The sequence below is a fragment of the Electrophorus electricus genome, chromosome 11 (assembly GCF_041902795.1).
Source record: "Electrophorus electricus isolate QZ-2024a chromosome 11, ASM4190279v1, whole genome shotgun sequence".
Taxonomy (NCBI): domain Eukaryota; kingdom Metazoa; phylum Chordata; class Actinopteri; order Gymnotiformes; family Gymnotidae; genus Electrophorus; species Electrophorus electricus.
The window spans coordinates 16,687,687-16,706,467 of NC_137507.1; the positions used below are offsets into that span (position 1 = coordinate 16,687,687).

The 18,781-nt window shown below is 38.8% G+C and overlaps 1 protein-coding gene across 1 annotated transcript; it reads left to right on the plus strand.

Moving 5' to 3' along the window:
* The first annotated feature begins 1,865 nt into the window (after nucleotides 1-1,865).
* On the plus strand, nucleotides 1,866-10,960 carry LOC113584004 (acyl-coenzyme A thioesterase 1-like). The gene is made up of 11 exons (XM_027020682.3): nucleotides 1,866-1,982; nucleotides 2,171-2,373; nucleotides 2,661-2,760; nucleotides 3,312-3,502; nucleotides 4,703-4,866; nucleotides 5,284-5,403; nucleotides 5,551-5,633; nucleotides 7,450-7,540; nucleotides 7,745-7,825; nucleotides 9,962-10,103; nucleotides 10,453-10,960. Exons 1-11 carry the CDS (start codon nucleotides 1,960-1,962, stop codon nucleotides 10,572-10,574), a joined length of 1,320 nt encoding a protein of 439 aa, XP_026876483.2. The 5' UTR covers nucleotides 1,866-1,959; the 3' UTR covers nucleotides 10,575-10,960.
* Nucleotides 10,961-18,781: the final 7,821 nt, after the last annotated feature.

The window sequence follows — 18,781 nt, forward strand, 5'->3', positions numbered from 1 at the left end:
GTGCATGCAGTATGTGTTTTTTAAAATTAATTCTATTAAGTGTTCATTTACCAAAAATATTTTCCACATTAATCCACTTTTATCCACTGATTATGGCGGATAGATAACACGTTATGTTGGTGCTGTTGGAGGAGCTATAGATACAGTACATGAAACTCACTTGTTAAGGCTTATGGCAATTCAGCCAATTGCAGAAAAATGTGAAATTAAAATTTTGCTTCACTTAGTTTGACGATATAATAGGATATAGAAATGGGTAAGATTATGTACTACGTTATCTTCTTAAATATTCAAAACGAATGGCACTGATATTGGGAGTGTATTCTAAAAAAATGAGATCTACGTTCTGAATATTTACTCACATACTGTTGGCTGAATTGGAGAAGCGAACGTGTAGCCCATTGCTGCCAGCATCTAACAGCCTACATAGCGTGTAATATTATCATTTCTAATTCGATCAATTAACTGGAACGTTTGAAGCTAAACTATCGGAACATAGTTCCGATTTTTCTTTTATAGACCTCTCTTCACCTTATACTGATGAGCATGCGGTATAGACGTGAAATATCTGTTACAATGAAATTACTTCAGAATGTTATTGCAAAGAGGAGAGGCGCTGTTTCTCCTTTAACATTTGAATTTAGCCATCTTTCTAGCATGGTATTTTGAAAATCGCATTTAAAATGCATTGTCCTTGAGTGCAAATGCATATTAGGCGAATAACATTTTAATGATCATTTTAACACATTTGTCGCATGATCATATGAAACATGTTAATTCTAATTGGGAAATACATTCAATTTTAATAAAGCTGAATGAAATATCAAAAGAGGTCCACCAAATTGCAAATGTAAATAGAATTTGGAATTTTAATTTTGTGCTCAAACTTAAATGTATGAGTGGAATATTTAGATTCAATTTTAGGATTAAATTGCCATTTTGCGTGTTACATTTTCATTTTGGTACTGATATGCTTCCATATTCTCGAACTTCAACATTAAGTTGTAAAGTATAGCTAACTTCACCCAGCAGGTCATAGTTTGCAATGGTCTCATGCTCGGACATTGTACCCACAGCACTATTCTAAGGAAAGCCAAAGTAGTCAAATACTCCTCAAACGAAACTCGTTTTATTTGTAAAACATTTGTAAAGCGTTTAGGACGCTTTTATGATGCAAAATACGGCGTTATCTTTCTCTACGCCATAAAATATGCTGCAAAAACCATCAAAACGCCATATTATTTATACTGAAACGTTTAAAATGCCATTTGATAGTATGATAATGAGCTCCACCTATTGGGTTTGATAGACAATAGACGTGAACTTTCTTCACCCAATCACTCAAGAACAAGGTCAGACCAGACCAGTTCACTACAGATCTTAATCGTCTGAAGAACCCTTGCTCAAATTTGTTTACTTTTGGGATTTAAATGTGTTCATTCACTCAAGAATTTATTTAGTCATACACTTATTAGCTAGTTAGGTTAGCTAGCTGGCGAGAAGTTTAGTAGACCATGGTCACTACTGCTATGTCTACTAAACTTCTAGCTATCTAGTTAGCTAGTTAACTAAACTAGTTAGCCAACTGCCTATTTAAAGTACTTGCCCATTTAAATTGCCCATTTAAAGTACGATGTCCGAAGTATCTATCCATTGTCACTACTGCCAGGTCTACTAAACTTCTAGCCAAAACTTCTTTTTACGGCGTTTCAACTGACATATTAACGGCGTAAAATATGGCGTTTTTAATGTTTTTTGCAGTCTATTTTACGGCGTAGTGAAAAATAAGGCCGCATTTTGTGTCGTAAAAACATCCAAAACGCCGCTTTTTTCGGCGTTTTACAAATAAAACGCTTTTCGTTTGAAGCGAATTTTGATCACTTTGGCTTTCCATACTATGCAATTTGTCTCAGTGGGATCACTCGCGTTAGGAAGGAGGCACGGGTGGAACTGCCACATATGAAAATGTTGTCTGCAAAGAGGTATGAGTAGAAGTTCTTCATTTTCCTGAGCGCACTTCATGTGTATACAGCTGCACACCGCGCATACATGGTTGTCTAGACCTTTTGTGATTCTGGTAGATTGGTGAATTGTTTTTGGAAGTAGCTGGCTGTACAGAAACATGACCTAAGAAACAAATTCCCAGAACGTCTCGCTTTTCTCTTCTAAGGTTGTTGAGCAACGTGGTCCCAGCATGTCCACTGCTTTCGATTAAGCCGAAGCGAGGACTTGTAGACGAGAAGCTTGAGATCGTCGTGAGGTATTTAAGACCAAAACATGACGTAACACTTCACTCTGTGCATCAGTCAGAGGATAAAGATTTTTGGGAAGCCTTCGGACATTATGTCAGCGACGACAACGGCACCGTGACCGGTGAATATTTACACTTTAGTAGTAAACATTTTCGCTACATATAGTGACAATAAATGACATACTTGGCTATATAGCCAGCTAAACACGTCTTTTAGTTTGTAAAAAAAACAGCTGGTTTAAATTGTCTAAAAATGAAGAAAACGGATATAAACGTTAAGTTGTTTTGGGGCATTGATATATAGCGGTTGTCAGAAATAACTGGATGAATGACTGCTGCGTGTGAATTACGTTTATGATTAGGATTGAGTACATTTCTGACTTTTTGTATGACGCATGTGTGCACGCAGTGGCAAAGGACGCCAGTCTGAGCGGCACCTATGTAGGTGTGGAGGCCATGGGACTGATGTGGAGTCTTCGGCCAGTGCCAGGGAGTCGAGCAGGACTGAGGTCTTCTACACTGCACTACACCTACAATACCAGTCAAACGTTTGAACACACTTTTTAATATTTTCGATATTTTAGAAAAACAGTGAAGGTTTCAAGACTATGAAATAACACAGATGTGATTATGCTGTGGTAAAAATGAGTATTGACACTCTCTGTAAAGTCTTGGTAATCTGTATGATATTTGTCTTCAAGAAATTCTCTCACATACTGAGTACTTGTAGGGTGAGGGACTGAAGTACTGAACGAACATTATTTGCTCAGTGTGCAATTCAAATGTCATTTTTATTTGACATTATTTTTAATGTTATACTGAATATTTTATTTTGCAAGTCAATTCGTATGTACACTATTATCTTTCATTATTTATTTTTAACTGTCTTGGAAACAAATTTATGCCTAAAACATTATGTACTGTATGTATAAGAGAAGTGCAGAGTGTCAGTGGTCTATACAGTGTTTATAGGTTATCTGATCGCTTTTATAGCCTACTTTTCTTTCTCTCTTTTCTCACCCTCTCCTTCATTCATTCATTTACGCTCTGTGTAATTTAGGTTACGGAAGAAAGATGTCCTGTTGCCACTCGTCTTCCACATTTCTGTGCATGATGGACATGTTTCGCAGGGTTTTACCCAGCTCACACCATTAGTGAGCCTCGTCATAGAGCGATGGTACATGGCTCCAGGTGTACAAAGATTTGATATCCAAGAGGGAGATGTTCGAGGAACTTTGTTCATACCTCCAGGTACAAACACAAACATTACTGTAAGCGTCGGTGCCAGGCCGAGGCACCCTCCGGCCACCAGAGGGTGGGCTAGACCTATATAAGCCCAGTGACCCAGTCACTCAGTGCTGGATCTTTGCCAAAGTTCTGAGCCGAGCTCCTAGCTGGTAACTTTGGGTATTGAAGTCTGTGAGACCTGGTGCTACACCTTACTTAGGTGCTGCGAGGTTGTCCATGTTTTTACACGTCCCCTCTCCAGTTTCCCCCCTCAAATCTGTCTTTCTCCGAAGGTTCCCCTTTGCATTACAGTTCCTCCCTGTTTTCTGGTTTTGTTTGGGAAGTTTTAATTTGGTTTTCCCCAGTGCATTGGGGCTGCCACTTTTCCCCTGGCGTCCTTGGTTCTAACTTTTTCCCACGCTCGGCGTGGTATTTAGTTTTTTCTCTAGTTTTGTCGTCCTCCATTCATTTCAAGGGCGATATACGCGAAGATTGTGTTATAGCTGCTGCAGTCCAGAGGGGCTTCGTTTGCCTCGCAGCAAAGTGGCCAGGGTTCATTTCCCACCTTTGGTTATTTACTTTTCTTGTTTTCCCGGTTCTATGATCTAACTGTTTCACACATGGGTCCATCACCCTTAGAGCATGGTTGCTCACCCACTAGGTTGTTGGTGTAATCACCTATCTGACCTGGGTTTAAGAGCACATTTGCAAATGCTTTGAACTTTGTGAACATGTTAAAAATTGTTGACCCTTTAATTTCACAATTGATATATATTGCAAACATCATTTTCCATAAAACTAAAACTGTTAGGTTAAATCACATTGTCATGGGTAATTTGAGAGTATTTGAATCTATAATGCGTGATCCATTTAAGAGTCATAGCACTTTTATACACCAAGGCTGAAAGTAATTGGGGAAATTAGCATAATCTTAAATAAATTTGTTCTATTTTGAATTTGGGAGGAAACATTCTACACTGCTTGTTGTTGCTTCCACTTGGCACATGGACTGACCAGCGTTCATTTGGGAAAGTTTGCACAGCCATAAATTAAAAGGAGGAGTACTAATAATCTAATGAGCATGGTTGACATCTGTCTGTCCAAGAATCCCAGCCAACGATACCAGTAAATCAGAACGATACATGTTGGCACAAGCAGAGAGAATCAGAATCGTGTGTGTGTGTGTGTGTGTGTGTGTCTGTGTGTGTGTGTGTGTATCTCCAGGCCCTGGCCCATTCCCTGGTGTGCTGGATATGTGGGGAGGGGGTGGTGGACTGGTGGAGTATCGAGCCGCCCTCCTGGCATCACATGGCTTTGCTTCGATGGCGCTGGAGTATCTGTCTCCAAGCAATTTAAAAAAAGTACAGGTTAATGTCAATTACTTTGAGGTAATTCCCCTTGTTCTCATTCCTTCACTTAAATGTCCATGCCTGCACTACAGGCTAAAATGTATAGAAGCAAGATGTGATTTTCTGGGCTGATAATAATTAGTCTTACTTGGACATGCTTTAAAAATATTGTCAGCACTAATCATGTAGGAGAATTCTGTTGTTCTGAAAACAAACTCTGCCTGTTAGGAACATAGAGCTCGCAACTAATTCAACAAACCTGTGTTGAGTGTTATTTATTCATATTGGGTGCTGTAGTGCTCTGTGGTATTCTGTTTGTGTAGATTTATATTTGCCCCCTAAGGGAAACAAATGAACACTGCCATTTTTCACATTTGTTATTTGGCATGAATTTTAAGTTTGGCTTTTTGTGTGTGTGTGTGTGTGTGTGTGTGTGTGTGTGTGTGTGTGTTGTAGACAGCATATCAGATCCTGCAGAATCATGCCATGGTGCAGAGGGACAGATTGGCATTGCTCGGTCTGTCGTTTGGTAGTTCTGTCACCTTCTTTATGGCTGCCTACTCCAAAATCATTCAGGTGAGTTTCCATTAAACAGACACATGTTTCTTTTTTCATGTTTTTGTTCTTCATGCACTGCCACCAAATAACAATACATAATACAAATACTGAGACACAAATTATAATACATTTTATTTGTGTGTATGTGTGCGCTTGTGTTTATAGCCCCAATGTTGTGTCTGTGTCAGTGGTTGTCATATTCCAGTCATCAAATCATCTGTGGAAGAAACCTTTGATGACTTAAACAAGTAAGCACTCAGGTTATGTCATATTATTATGGGATATATTTAAACAATAGAACATGAGGTGTTAATGCCATCAGCTCATGTCTCCAAGCACAGCTATGTTTTTATTTGTGGGAACACATGACCTCAGTTTTCTATTTCGTTTATACAACAGTTCTACAAAATAAAGCAAAAAGCTTCAGACTAATCTCTTAGTTTTAAATATGTTTTAATATTGGCAGTTCGTTCCACCAAAAGAAGTTCCACAACAAACAACTTGTTGCTATGCAGCAGTAACAAATGCCTGATGGTCTTCTTTGCCTAATTACTTTACCTTTGAAAAGGTATTCACATTCATTGCAGCTAACAGGAAAAAGACCAGGAAGGAAAAAATAAAAACACCTCTAAAGCAAACATTCCAACACCTATTTCAGCTCAAGATGGGGTAGCTGATCAGATGAATCAGGTTTATTTATATAGCTGGAAAACTACAAAAATGGTAGCAGGACAGATGCACTAGCTTATACCTGTATGCCAAAAGGCAAATAGACAAAAAATATATCACAAATGACTAAAAGCAAAGCTTAAGCAGAAAATGAAAGTTGGTGATTCATCTCTTCTTCCATAAATAAAGCCATTAAGGTCATGACCTCATCTGTAAATAAACACAACTAATTGGATACCGTTTCCCTCCCTGCAGCCAATTGTAACATTTTCTTGAAACAGGGCTTAAAGGAGAAATATTTTTTGTGTTTATTCTTCACATTTTGAAACAGCCATTGTACTGACACCTAGGGGCCTGGATACCACCTCCATGTAGGGTAGCCACACTATGGAGCATTAAGTTGTATATGTGGTGACTACAAAGCAATGTGGTTTTTCATTTCATGTAAGCTGTACTTTATAGAAAAGTAAAAATAATAAATAATCATTTTCTTGAAGCAGACCAGAAATTGGTTCTCTGGACCTGTCCTGGGCTTGAAAACTGCTTTCACAATAGAGGAAGCTTTTAAAAGAAAAGAGAAATTTTCTCGACACAGCAACATGGCCAGAAAGATTACAGTGATGGTAACCGAATTCATCCTTTTGAATGACTAGTCTATCGCTGTGGTAGAAAATACATGTTATCGTCGTCTTTTGGAGCCACATGGAGCCACACTCTAACCTCTTGACACTACACAGTCCTTGATTCACAGATATTCAGTCATCGAGCATATACACTACATTGACTTTAATAACTGTAATGTACCTGTAGTGTGCACTGGCAACAGTATTATCTAGGAAAATACAAGTATCAGATTGAGACCTAATATTGGAAGACACTCAAAATTAAATGACTCGGCTCAGGATCAAGGGCAAAAAAACTTGACCAGGACATGCCTAAAAAGAAGTCAAGAAATATTTAAATGTTATCTTATTAAAATCATCCACTGTATTTTTTGTTTGTATTTTAATTTCCCATTTTGTATATGCACAAAACAACTAAGGGTTGGGTCCATAAAGTCATTACTTAGCAACACATCAGTGGCTGATGCACTTTTGGTGTGGAAAAATCTGCATTATCATCACAAATACCAGCATGGTTAGAACACTTCTCAACCAATCAGTTTAGGAGGGCAGAAATCACTGCTGAATAATATGACATCATTATTATTATATTAAGACATATTATCATTATAACATTGCACTCTACTGTCTGTGGGCAACAACAGACCATTTATGTTAAAACATTTAGATACTCATAAGTTGTTATTGGTGGTGTACAATTGTGTTGTAGAGGTAGAAGTCCTAAATACATGATTTGTGCATGCATTTGTAATTACATTTTTTAATGTTTTAGATATATTAGTAAAATTCGGATAGAGAACAATCAGCTCATCTGGAGAGACGTTATCCTGCCCATCCCAACAGATCCCACCTTGAAAGTGGATGTAAGATGTATAATAATTATATTGCATATTTATAGATCCTTTAAAAATTATTACAATCGTCTCTTTAATCTGTGCTTCGGCGTAGTTTGTTTTATTGTAGAATATTATCAAAGACAATATGTGTATGAGATTTTGTGTGTTTGTTAATAGGTTTGAATGTATGTGTATGTGTTTGCCCATAATGAAGTATTTTATAACAAGCAGGTTGGCCAGATAACGTGTCCGGTCCTGTTAGTGGTCGGTGGTGATGATCAGAACTGGCCCACTCTGGAGTCTGCTGAAGATGTAAGATCACACGTGTGATCCCTATAACCTATACGGCAAAAGAATATATTCTTTTACTTGATATAGCAATATAGAGAAATCATTGCCACATTACCATTATAATACACATTTACCCAATTTTGAACAAAACAAATTGTGGGTCCCATTTGGAATCAGTAAAGAATGCATTCCATAACCAAATATGTGGTTTTCATATCCGAGTAGCCTATTACCCAGAATGACATATATGAGTTATGCTAGACTGCATTTGAACCCATTTACTAAGACATTGACATTAAGAATCAAGAAAGTGACAAATCAAACTTGGATTTTCTCAGTGTCATGCCAATTAGATAGGAGGCCACCTTGTGTCTTTTGTTAACCTGCCTAGCTAGCTAGCTACCACATAGATACACTAAGAACCCTCACAAAGACACATTACAATAATAGGAATCAATCCTTATGTCAGTAATTGGGTCACAATTATTCTTTTAGGTAGGTTGGCAATAAACTATCAGCTTAGTATACAATCACTTTATTAGAAACACTTTGTAAATCTGCCATTAAAGTCTGTAGCCCTTCTGTTGCCATTCAGAATTTGTGCCATCCTCTACCCCTTTCTGCTCAGCTGTTGACCATAGAAGTCCTGTTGGCTGGCTATTTTTCCATAACGGACCAGTCTTAACTCAGCACTGACACTGTTCTATAAATCCCCCCACAACACTGCTGTGCCTGGTAAACTTGAAGCAGCACAACAACCACTACTGTGCCATTTCCATGTCAATGTATGAATGGCACATGACCCAAATAATATCAGTTCAGCAATTAACCTGTGATAAGAAGCTAAGAGCATTTGAACATTGTAGGGGGTAGCTGGAAAAATGTGTCTGACAAGTTTGGCCAAGTGTATCTGTTTAAAAACTATAACTGTTTAAAATACATTTATAAAATAAAGTGGTGAGGGGGGCTGTATATTTTAAATATTCGAGATTTAAATATTGGTAAAATTCTGCAAAAACATAAAACATCCACATTTCAAAGTTCATGTGCAAAATCACAACTCAAAACTTTTCTGCAAGCAGCTAGAATGAACCAAATTGGTTTAGACCATTAAAAAGGTTATTCAAAATAAGCAGTAGGCAGAGCTTTAGAAAGCTATGCACTTTCTCAGTACATTTTATGTGCACTACATGGATGCTGTTTAATTGTGGATTTGTCTTTTCTTTCAATCATTCTTTTTATATGCTTTTATTGTCTTTGAAAACTACTTGGCAAGCTAGCTATCTTCTTTATTTACTTGTTGGGTGTATGTAATCAAGGTGTTGTGCAGCTAATCTAACATGAACTGCTAAGATGGCAACTTGATAGTTTACTGGCAGACTTAATGTTATGCAGTGTCTGAGAGAGGGGCATTTTTTGTATAAGTTTCTTTAAACATCCATGCCTCATAGCATAGTTGCAACTGGCACATGCAGCCATGTAATCGTTTCCATGGTGATAATTTTCAGTCCAAGCAGGATGCTGAATGATATATAAATGCTCTGCTGAATCTGAGGCGGGTATTAACGTGGAATTATGATCCCGGTATAAGAGTGGTATTTCTGCTCATGTACTTGGAAATTATTTTAGCTGCACTAACAGTATGTCATAACTTTGTAAATGTTTGGTTTTGTTGTACATGAGTGTTTATGTTGTAGTTAAATTCTAAAGCACAACTGCTTCTCCTCTGCTGACTATTGCAATATGTTCTTACACACTGCAGGGAGTCACTGTGAGGTGAACATGCAGTCATTGAAAATTTCCATCCCTTGCTTGTTAACCAGTCATTTTAATCTCCACTCACTGACTGATATGCACAGCTGCCTTCAGAACAGTTTTGAGTTGTGACTTTACATATGAGTCATTTCACATCTAGAAAATGTAGATTGAAATGTTTAAATACAAAGGTGAGACCTGGGTTGCTTCTTTATCCTCATACATACATTTCTGGTGTTAATGAGTATGTAGATATGAGGTGATGTTTGAGGGCTTGTGGATATGTACTGATTGACTAACCAGACCACATAAACCCTTAATAAACTGATCTTGATATAACATACGGTTAGGGTTACATTAGGCATCCTCTCATAACTGTAACTCATGGTCCATTTCCCTTAGATACAACAGATAATGGAAAAGGCAGGAAATCGTCACCTGCTCCAAGTCCTCATCTACCCCAGTGCAGGTCACCTAATTGAGCCGCCATACTCACCACACCACCGGGCCACAAACTTCATAGTGCAAGAAGGAAAAAATAAAGGTATACATACACATTTTTTAATATTACACTTGTACTCTGATATTCAAAATTGTTGTAAAGTACACAGTTTCCAGAGAAACAGGACGTTTTGGACAGGTTTTCACTTTGCTTGCACAGCTTATGAAGGACCTCTGACCAAAACGTTCTGTTTCCCTGTAAACTCTGTCCATTTTACTACAGTTTTTAATATCTATATCTCTACATCTCTTACTACAGTACACTGAAGTTACTCATCTAAACGCTTCTCCGTGTGCGTTCATGTGCGTGTGCGTGTGTGTGCGTGTGTGTGATCACACGCGCACACACACAAATCTTGCTTTCTGATTTGTGTGTGTGTGTGTGATCATAGTGGTCCTGCTCTGGGGGGGACAGGCCAAACCACATGCAGATGCCCAAGAGGACTCATGGGAAAAAATTCTGGCCTTTCTACAGCAACACCTGTATCATGCAACTCCACAGGCGAAACTGTAGTGGTGCAGTGTTTGTATGGAAGAGTATTTGAATATAGAAAATCTCTCAAATCATTTTAGAAGGAGAAATTATAGTATGATACCTGTGATTTTTCAGTATTACTATTTTTGGAATACTTCTGCTCTTCTTCTTAGTTTTGTAAAGCCCAAATTAAAAACTTAAAACTGGTTTATTCACTACAAAATAAGATTTATACACCATGGCCTGTATCATTACATGAATGAAGGTTTGTTTTGGGAAAATCACTAATAATTGCATTATAAATTGTGATAATTCACACGCAACTCCTTGTTAATACCTTGCTATGTAGATTAACATTTTGAATAATCTGAATTCATATGTTGGTCTAACAATGTGATAAATTAAAGTAAAGGTTCCAGGAAGTACCAAGAGACTTCTTAGTTTTTTTGGTTCAGTGTTATTAAGACTAATAATTCAGTAATAAAGGAATGTTCCAATTTCTAAAATTGTAAACACATGTACAATCCCACACATCTGCCCCGTGTCTCGCTGCATCCTCATCTACATCAGCAGTGAAGGTGTATCATATGGCCACAGAAACAAGAACCTGAAAGAGGACTTCAGTGACATCTGGTACAGATGACTTAATAATGTGTGCATGTGCATGTTCCTATATGTGTTTTATGTGGTTTTGTTAGTGTTGTGGGGAACAAGACTGCTTCTCCTATGTAGGATTGGGATTCAGTCCCTGTCTGGGCAAGTGCTCTATGCTGTACCAATAAGATTCTTTAGGCCAGATTTCTATGGTTGCCTACCTCTGTAACATGACTGAAAATTGCAAGTTGCTCTGGATAAGAGCGCCTGCCAGGCATGTTTGTAAATGCTTGTGTTGCTGTGTGTCTCAGATAGGCTGATGCTGATATTGCATGTGTGATGCACTCCTTTTTACCTATGACATGGCAAATTGGTTTTACAACAACACAATTGCTGCAGCAACAGGGACCCCCCCCCCCCATTTTATTCCACTGTGAGGACCATGGAAAAGAAGGAGGGACCTATGACCAGAGCCAATAGGACTGTACTTTCATCACCAAGTACCTTGACTGACAGGAAGTACCTGACCACAGAGCCCCTAGTCCAAGCACTCAGGCAGCATCCGTTCCATCACAGCAGGTGAAACAAGCCCTTCTGTCCTTTTGACATTCAGTCTGAACTACAGGAAAACTAATAGTGACCTAACTCATTATTAATTTAATGATAATTCATGGGATTAGTTGAATATTCAACAAATATTTCTGACTTAAAAATCTCTTAAAAATCTCTTTTCCTCATATAGTAACATGGGCACATAGTAACATGTATGACATGGACATTTGTACATGAAACATGAAGCCAATTGAAGAAAAAAAAAATTAAAATATTCCTTTATGTAGTTTGACCATATAAAAGGCTATAGAAATTACACATTTCAGAACAGAGAGATGGTGTTAAAACAGCATTAAACCTGCTGGCTTCATTCAAATTCACACTGTTGTCACATTATCATTAAACTGACATATTTCAGTTCACTTTTATATTTTTTTTCTTTTAGGGTTCAATCATCTTTCAAATGAATAGCTAGGAGTAATATTAGCAAACTGGGAAAAAGCCTAATAATGTGTAGTGTCATTTTCCTGCCAGGAGTCAAGAGCATATTTTTTTAAAATGCGAGAGCATGATTCTATGGCAAGCCATTTCAGCTTTTATTCCTATTTTTCTCGATATCATGAATTCTAGTTATACATGTGAAAATGTAATTTTCACTAGTAAAAATTAAATTCTTGATGTCAAAAATTAATTAATTTTTCACTAGTACAATTTACATTTCTACTAGTAAAAATAGAATTTTTACTAGTAAGAATCTAATTATTACATTTATTAGTGGAAATTATACTATTTATATCAATACTTCAATATTTACTAGTAAAAAATGTATTTTTTACTTGTAAGAATAATGTAAAGTAGAAACATTTTCTACTAGTAAAACTTTAATTATTACATCTATTAATGTTATTTAGCTTGATTTGCATGTGGATACAAAGGTGCAGCTAATTTACTTTGGGCTTTTCTTAAAGAGACAACACCAAGTATTGTCTGTTCTCAAAAAAAAAAGCACAGCTGCAATTAAACACATTTTACAGCAAAAGAAAGTGTCCTTTCTCCAAAGTGATGTGTTTACATGATTAGGACATACGGTTTAACTGTAGGTGTGACTTCTGTTCCGTCCTACTCAAATCATGGACACACATTTGTGGATGAAGGGTTTTCTTTTGTTCTCTACATTGCAACAAGTTAAGCAACCACATATAATTAGCGTTATTGAGCTAGCTGGCCCACAACAGGTATATCTTGATCTGCCATGCGTTCTTCCAGAGTTCACTTTATAGAGGGGGATGGAGATTTGCTAACCAGCAATAGATTAGTAACCTTGTTACTCTGACTACTGTTAAATTCTGGCAATGGCCAACTTTGCTCTCTTACAGGTTATAACTAATGGACAGATTGCTGCATAATACATACTTACAGTGCAGGGAATAATACCTATGAAAGACGAAATGCTTCATAAATTCATAACGTCCATGAGGAAAAGATGAATATCCTCATATCCTAAACCCATATCCTATTTGAAGGGAGAAAGGTGTTCCAGAGGCGGGATCCGGACTGCTGCAATCAACCGTAGAGTGAACCGAGGGTAAGGCGGATCTGGCAGCTGTTGTAGGGAGGTCTGGGACCTCGAGGGTCTGGGACCCGGTGCAGTGTGATGGCACTGGGGCAAAAAGTGTAGACTCCAAAAGGTGGACTGTAAGGAAACAGTGGCACCGGAGTCCCCCCTGTCGACAGACACAAGTGGTAAAGAGTCGACTCCGACGAGCCGCGGATCAGGGCCACTCGGGAAAGTTTGTTTTTAGTATGGAAGACGGCAGTGTCAGCGTTGTGCAGATGACCGAAGCCAACTGACATAGAGTAAGTAGTAAATAACTTTCAAATACTGGTATGAAATTGATTTTTTGATGCCTCTGATTGTGTAGGAAAAAATTTTTTAAAAAGGGAGTGAGAGAATATTATTATTCTGTAACACCAATAGGTTAATAACACATTTTATTGATCTCTTGATTTTGATTTTATTATTGATGCAGTGATGGGTAACAATAAAAGGTGCAAGCCGGATAGGTGGTGCAAGCCTATTCCAAAGTTTCTCCCCCAGCCTACACAGGACGACCCGGCCCTTACAACGACACCATCACAGCCATGCACGCGGCGGCTCTCGATAGTCAGCCATGGATGTGCAACCACGACATTCCCAATATGATTTAACATTACCATCATAGCTGGGTGCAGACAAGGGCCGGAGGAGAATGTAGCAGAATACTGTGGCAGACTCACAGAAGTCCACACTACCCACTGTGGAATAGAAAGACCAGACAGGATGGCAGCAGGACTAGCTGAGGTCTCAGCATGGGAAGCCCACCTCCGCAATAGCTTCATGAACGGTCTACGAGATGAAATCAGGAAAGAAGTGTGCAAGCTATGCATCGGGTGGGAAATGGCCCCCATGAGCACTATCGAGCAGTACGTCACCCACTCTGAAAAGCAGCTGAGAACTATATCAGAGAAAAAACAAATGAGGAAAGAGAATGAGGCACATCAAGCAGCCTTCACAATGCATCAAGCTGTTGTAGAACAAAGAGGCAGAGGCCGTGGTAGTGGACGAGGCCGTGGAGGAGGACGAGGGGGCTACGAGCAGGACGATGGCGAAAGAGATGATCGATGCTACACATGTGGAAAGAAAGGACACTTCTCAAGAGACTGTAAAACACGGAAGAAGAGGGGTTATGATGAGGAAGAGTTGGGGACGGGTCAACCGCAGCTACAGATATGAGCACACACACATCATGCACTCCGTACCCTCCCAGCACACACGCACCACATTCTCTCTCCCTCATATCTGAAGTATACCGCAACTCCTTACTCTTGCTTGCCACAACTCTCCCTAACAGTGCAGGGTATACATATGTCATTCCTGGTAGATTCAGGCGCTGCTAAATCTGTAATTCAAACTAGGGAATAAGACTTCCCGTTATCTGGGAGAACAATAACTACGGTAGAGGCCACTGGACACACTACCCTAGAGCATTACTCACACCCTCTCCCTTGCCAAAGTGAAGGGGCTCGAAATTTCACCCATGCATTCTCAATGTCCACAGTGTGTCCAGTAAATCTCTTAGGACGAGAAAGTTGTGCATCATAATTGAATCCAAACCAGAGGGTCTAAAATTAGTCGAGTCAACAGCGCAACACATATACTCTCATAAAATTGAACCACTGTACTCATAGCAGTGGCTGATTGCGCAGGAACCAACCAGAACTGACTATGTGTAGATGACAGATATCCTCAAACAAAGTGAACAAAAAGGGGTAGAAGTAATGAAACTAGAAAACCTGCACTGTACCGCATATGTGTCCCTAGGGCCTGATCATGAGTATGAAAAGGAGTGGTTTGGCAAGCAGCTCCCAGGAGAGGTAATTTGCCTCAGTTATGTGCATTGGGGAAAAGGGGAAGTGCGCAGCCTCAGTGATACTAGCTGAAGGCCGGCCTACTCACCAAAAGGAGCGTTTTGCCATGGCACTCTCACATCCTTATGGGTCAATCACAAAACCGAGAGGCCTCGAATGGGAAAATTTGGAGCCCTGGGTAAGAGCAGAACAGGAAGGTACATGGGAAATTAATGAGCAGGGAGAGGAGGTAAATAGGTGCACAGGAACAAGAAGACAAAAGGTGCAATTTACCCTAAAGTTTACAAGACATGTAGAGGTGGTAGAAGAACACAGGGGATGGCAGGAACAGACTTCCGTTCCTCTTCCTGAGTTTCCCCTCCTAAAAAAAGGTTCCAAATGTGTTGTGGGTATGGGGAAAGAATGATGTAGGGTTGATTAAAGGGGTAGCACCAGTAAAAATCACACCTAAGTCAGATTACAGGCCCAAGCAATGTCAGTATGCCCTGAAACCAGAAGTCATAGAAGGCATTAAACCAATTTTCAAAGACCTCCTGGACGCAGGAGTGATAGTTCCATGCCCAGACTCGCCTGTACGAACACCAATTTTCCCTGTTAAAAAAATCGGGTCGTAACAAATGGAGGTTTGTACAGGACCTCCAAGCAGTCAAAGCAGCAGTTAGACAAAGAGCCCCAAATGTCCCAAACCCGCACACAATCCTCTCATCCATACCAGACGATAGTAAATGGTTCACCGTCGTGGACTTAGCAAACGCCTTTTCAGTGTTCCAGTGCATAAGGATATCCAGTATTGGTTTGCCTTTCAATTCGAGGGAAAACCTTATACACTTACACGCTTGTGTCAGGGATATTGTGAATCTCCCATTATTTATAATGATGCCCTCAGAGACAGCCTAACACCACTCCAGTTATCAGAAGGCAGTATGTTGACGATTTACTTCTGGCTGCACCCACTCAAGAACAGTGTGTGAAACAGATTCCTTACGCTTACTCACGCACTTGGCCGAAACTGGCCACCGAGCCAGTAGGTCGAAGCTGCAATTTGTACAGCCAGTAGTAAAATTCTTGGATTATATGATTTCTGGAGAGGGGAAGGCATTAGCCACTGACCATTCATCAGCCATCGCTCACATTCCAAGGCCTACCACCAAACACCAGCTGCTATCATTCCTAGGAACATGCTCATACTGCCCCATCTTCGTTCCTATTTACACACAATTGGGAGCCCCATTGAGAGCTATAGTCCCAACAGGGGGATCTCAAACCAAGGTGGAGTGGACCTCAGAGGCGGAGGAAGTGTTTGTGGCATTAAAACAGTCCCTCCAAACCACACCCAACTTAGGTATACCAAATCCAGACAAGCCATTCACCCAGACAGTTGATGAACAAAATGGGTGTATGATGTCAGTTCTCCTGCAGAAGCATGGTGACAGAAATAGGCCAGTTGCTTACTATTCCTGCAAACTAGACCCGGTGGCCGCAGGCCTGCCACCGTGCCTAAGGGTAGTAGCGGCGGCTGAAAAGGCTTTGGCCACGTCATGGGACATCGTGGGGTACACCCCACTAACCCTGTTGGTTCCAAACACTGTAGATGCACTTCTTAACAACCACAAGACATCACACCTCATTGCACAGCGATGGCTAAAATATCAAACTGCATTGCTGGAAATGCCTAATGGTAATGGTTCAGCAACGTAGAATGTGTCTTGGTGTTTGGTGATACAACAGCTGATGTAATCTGTTAGAAAGTGATATTTTGGTATGAATCACATGATAAAGCATGATACATATTTATTGCAAATACTACAAATATTTTCCAAATCATTCTAAATCATTCTAAAAGGACAAAGACTCTATACTCCTTTATGTTTTAAGTTATTAATATGTCTAATGCAATGTTAGGCCTCTTTTGCCTGTTAATTATTTTATTACTTCAAAAGAATAAAAAAAACAGTGAAAATCATTAGTGTTCTGAAGAAACTTGGTTATTCAGAAGTATCTAGGTTATTTAACCATTATGAATAATTTCAAACTCACTTTTACATTTTCCTACAAGCTAGAATTAACAAATACCCTAGCATCATCCTTTGCTATAAGAATGTCTGCCACTGAAAGCATTTCTTTTAACTTTGTTGTTTTGTCCTAAAAAAAATAGAATTTTATAAGATAAATGAAACATGACCTTTTTACTCTTGATTCGTGGAAAAACGTGAATTCATTTGCACACTTACTTTGGATGAAGATGGCCTGAGAAATGCCACGTACATTTTGTTTCTTCTTCTGCCACTTCTCAGTTTTCAATTCGATGTAACTGTAATGAATTAGCAATATATAATATCTAACAAATGCATTAAAATTTTCACTGAACTTTATGGTATCACTTTATGTTGTATCTATGGATACAGAGAGAGATGTCAATAGGCACATGTGAAAAGTTGTATGAATATATAGACCTTGATCTATTGCAGTCTTCATATTCCCTAAGCAGTACTACATGAGTGGCTTGGTGGGTGCTAACGAAGTCATCAATTCTGTTCAATTGACGTCTTTGATATTGGATTTCCTTTAGGTCCCACTGACTTTTTTCCATGAGTCCCTGAGTTCTATTGTCAATGGTGTAATTCTAATAAACACAGTTCACATTTAAACAAGTAATTTACAAAAAACATTAATTGCACAGTGAGATGTCAAATATATCACTATACAGAGCTTTTTTCATGGTACCTGTGTGTCCTTCCAACTAATTTGTTGAAAGACTTTGTAGAATCTTGCATATGCCTTGCCTTGACCATGTCTTCCTAGATCCCCTGAAGAAAAATTATTTTTCACACATTTTTATTCTTTACTTCTATATATTAATAATTAATTAATTCATAATTAACTTATCCAATTAATTACAGAATAATAAACCCTAGGATGCAATAAGCATTGGAATATTATAGGTTAAAACATTGAATAAATGTTACAAGTAAGAAATTACATATATTTAGAATATACATAATAGATTTATTACAAACCAAACATTAGGCCAGACCACAGAGCAATATAAGGGAGCATAATGGCCTCCAGGGCTCTAATGAAAGACACAGAGTGGTAAGTATTGTCTTCTCCTTTCAGGTCAAGTGGTGCCTTCTGGATAATGTCCTCTAGACGTTTTACAAATGGTGAAACTCCAAGGTCAACCTAATATGTAAGCCGCAGGGAAAGAATATTATGTGCTATTTGCATGCAACTACACATTTAAGGTAACTTTAAAAGTTCGTCAATTCTTATACATGTCATTATACATGTCAAGTCATTCTTATATTCTTATTCTTATATATAGTCATTCTTATTCTTAAATACACACACACACACACACACACACACACACACACACACACACACACACACACACACACACACAAGCTTAATCAAAAGCTTGCAGTGTTTTTGAAATTTTACCTGAGCTAGTTCCTCAGAACTAATTTGGGATTTCACCACATATGGATCACCAAGGAATGCCAGCATTGTCTTAATATTCTGGAAATGTTTTTCCACATTTTCCCTAACACATGGACTGGAGATGACATCAGTGGCACTTGTGATCATCTCCTCGAGTTCTGCCAAAGTGTTTGCTGATGTCAACAGGCCAATCACATGCATGCCAAAGCAATAATATTTAGGAATTCTGTCAAAAAGGTTTAGGATAT

Excerpts from the sequence above, each read along its gene's own strand:
- LOC113584004 (XM_027020682.3), top strand. The coding sequence starts at position 1,960 with ATGAAAATGTTGTCTGCAAAGAG. Across the intron at positions 3,503-4,702 it reads AACTTTGTTCATACCTCCAG|GCCCTGGCCCATTCCCTGGT; the intron begins GTACAAACACAA and ends GTGTATCTCCAG. Across the intron at positions 5,634-7,449 it reads ACCTTTGATGACTTAAACAA|ATATATTAGTAAAATTCGGA; the intron begins GTAAGCACTCAG and ends TTAATGTTTTAG.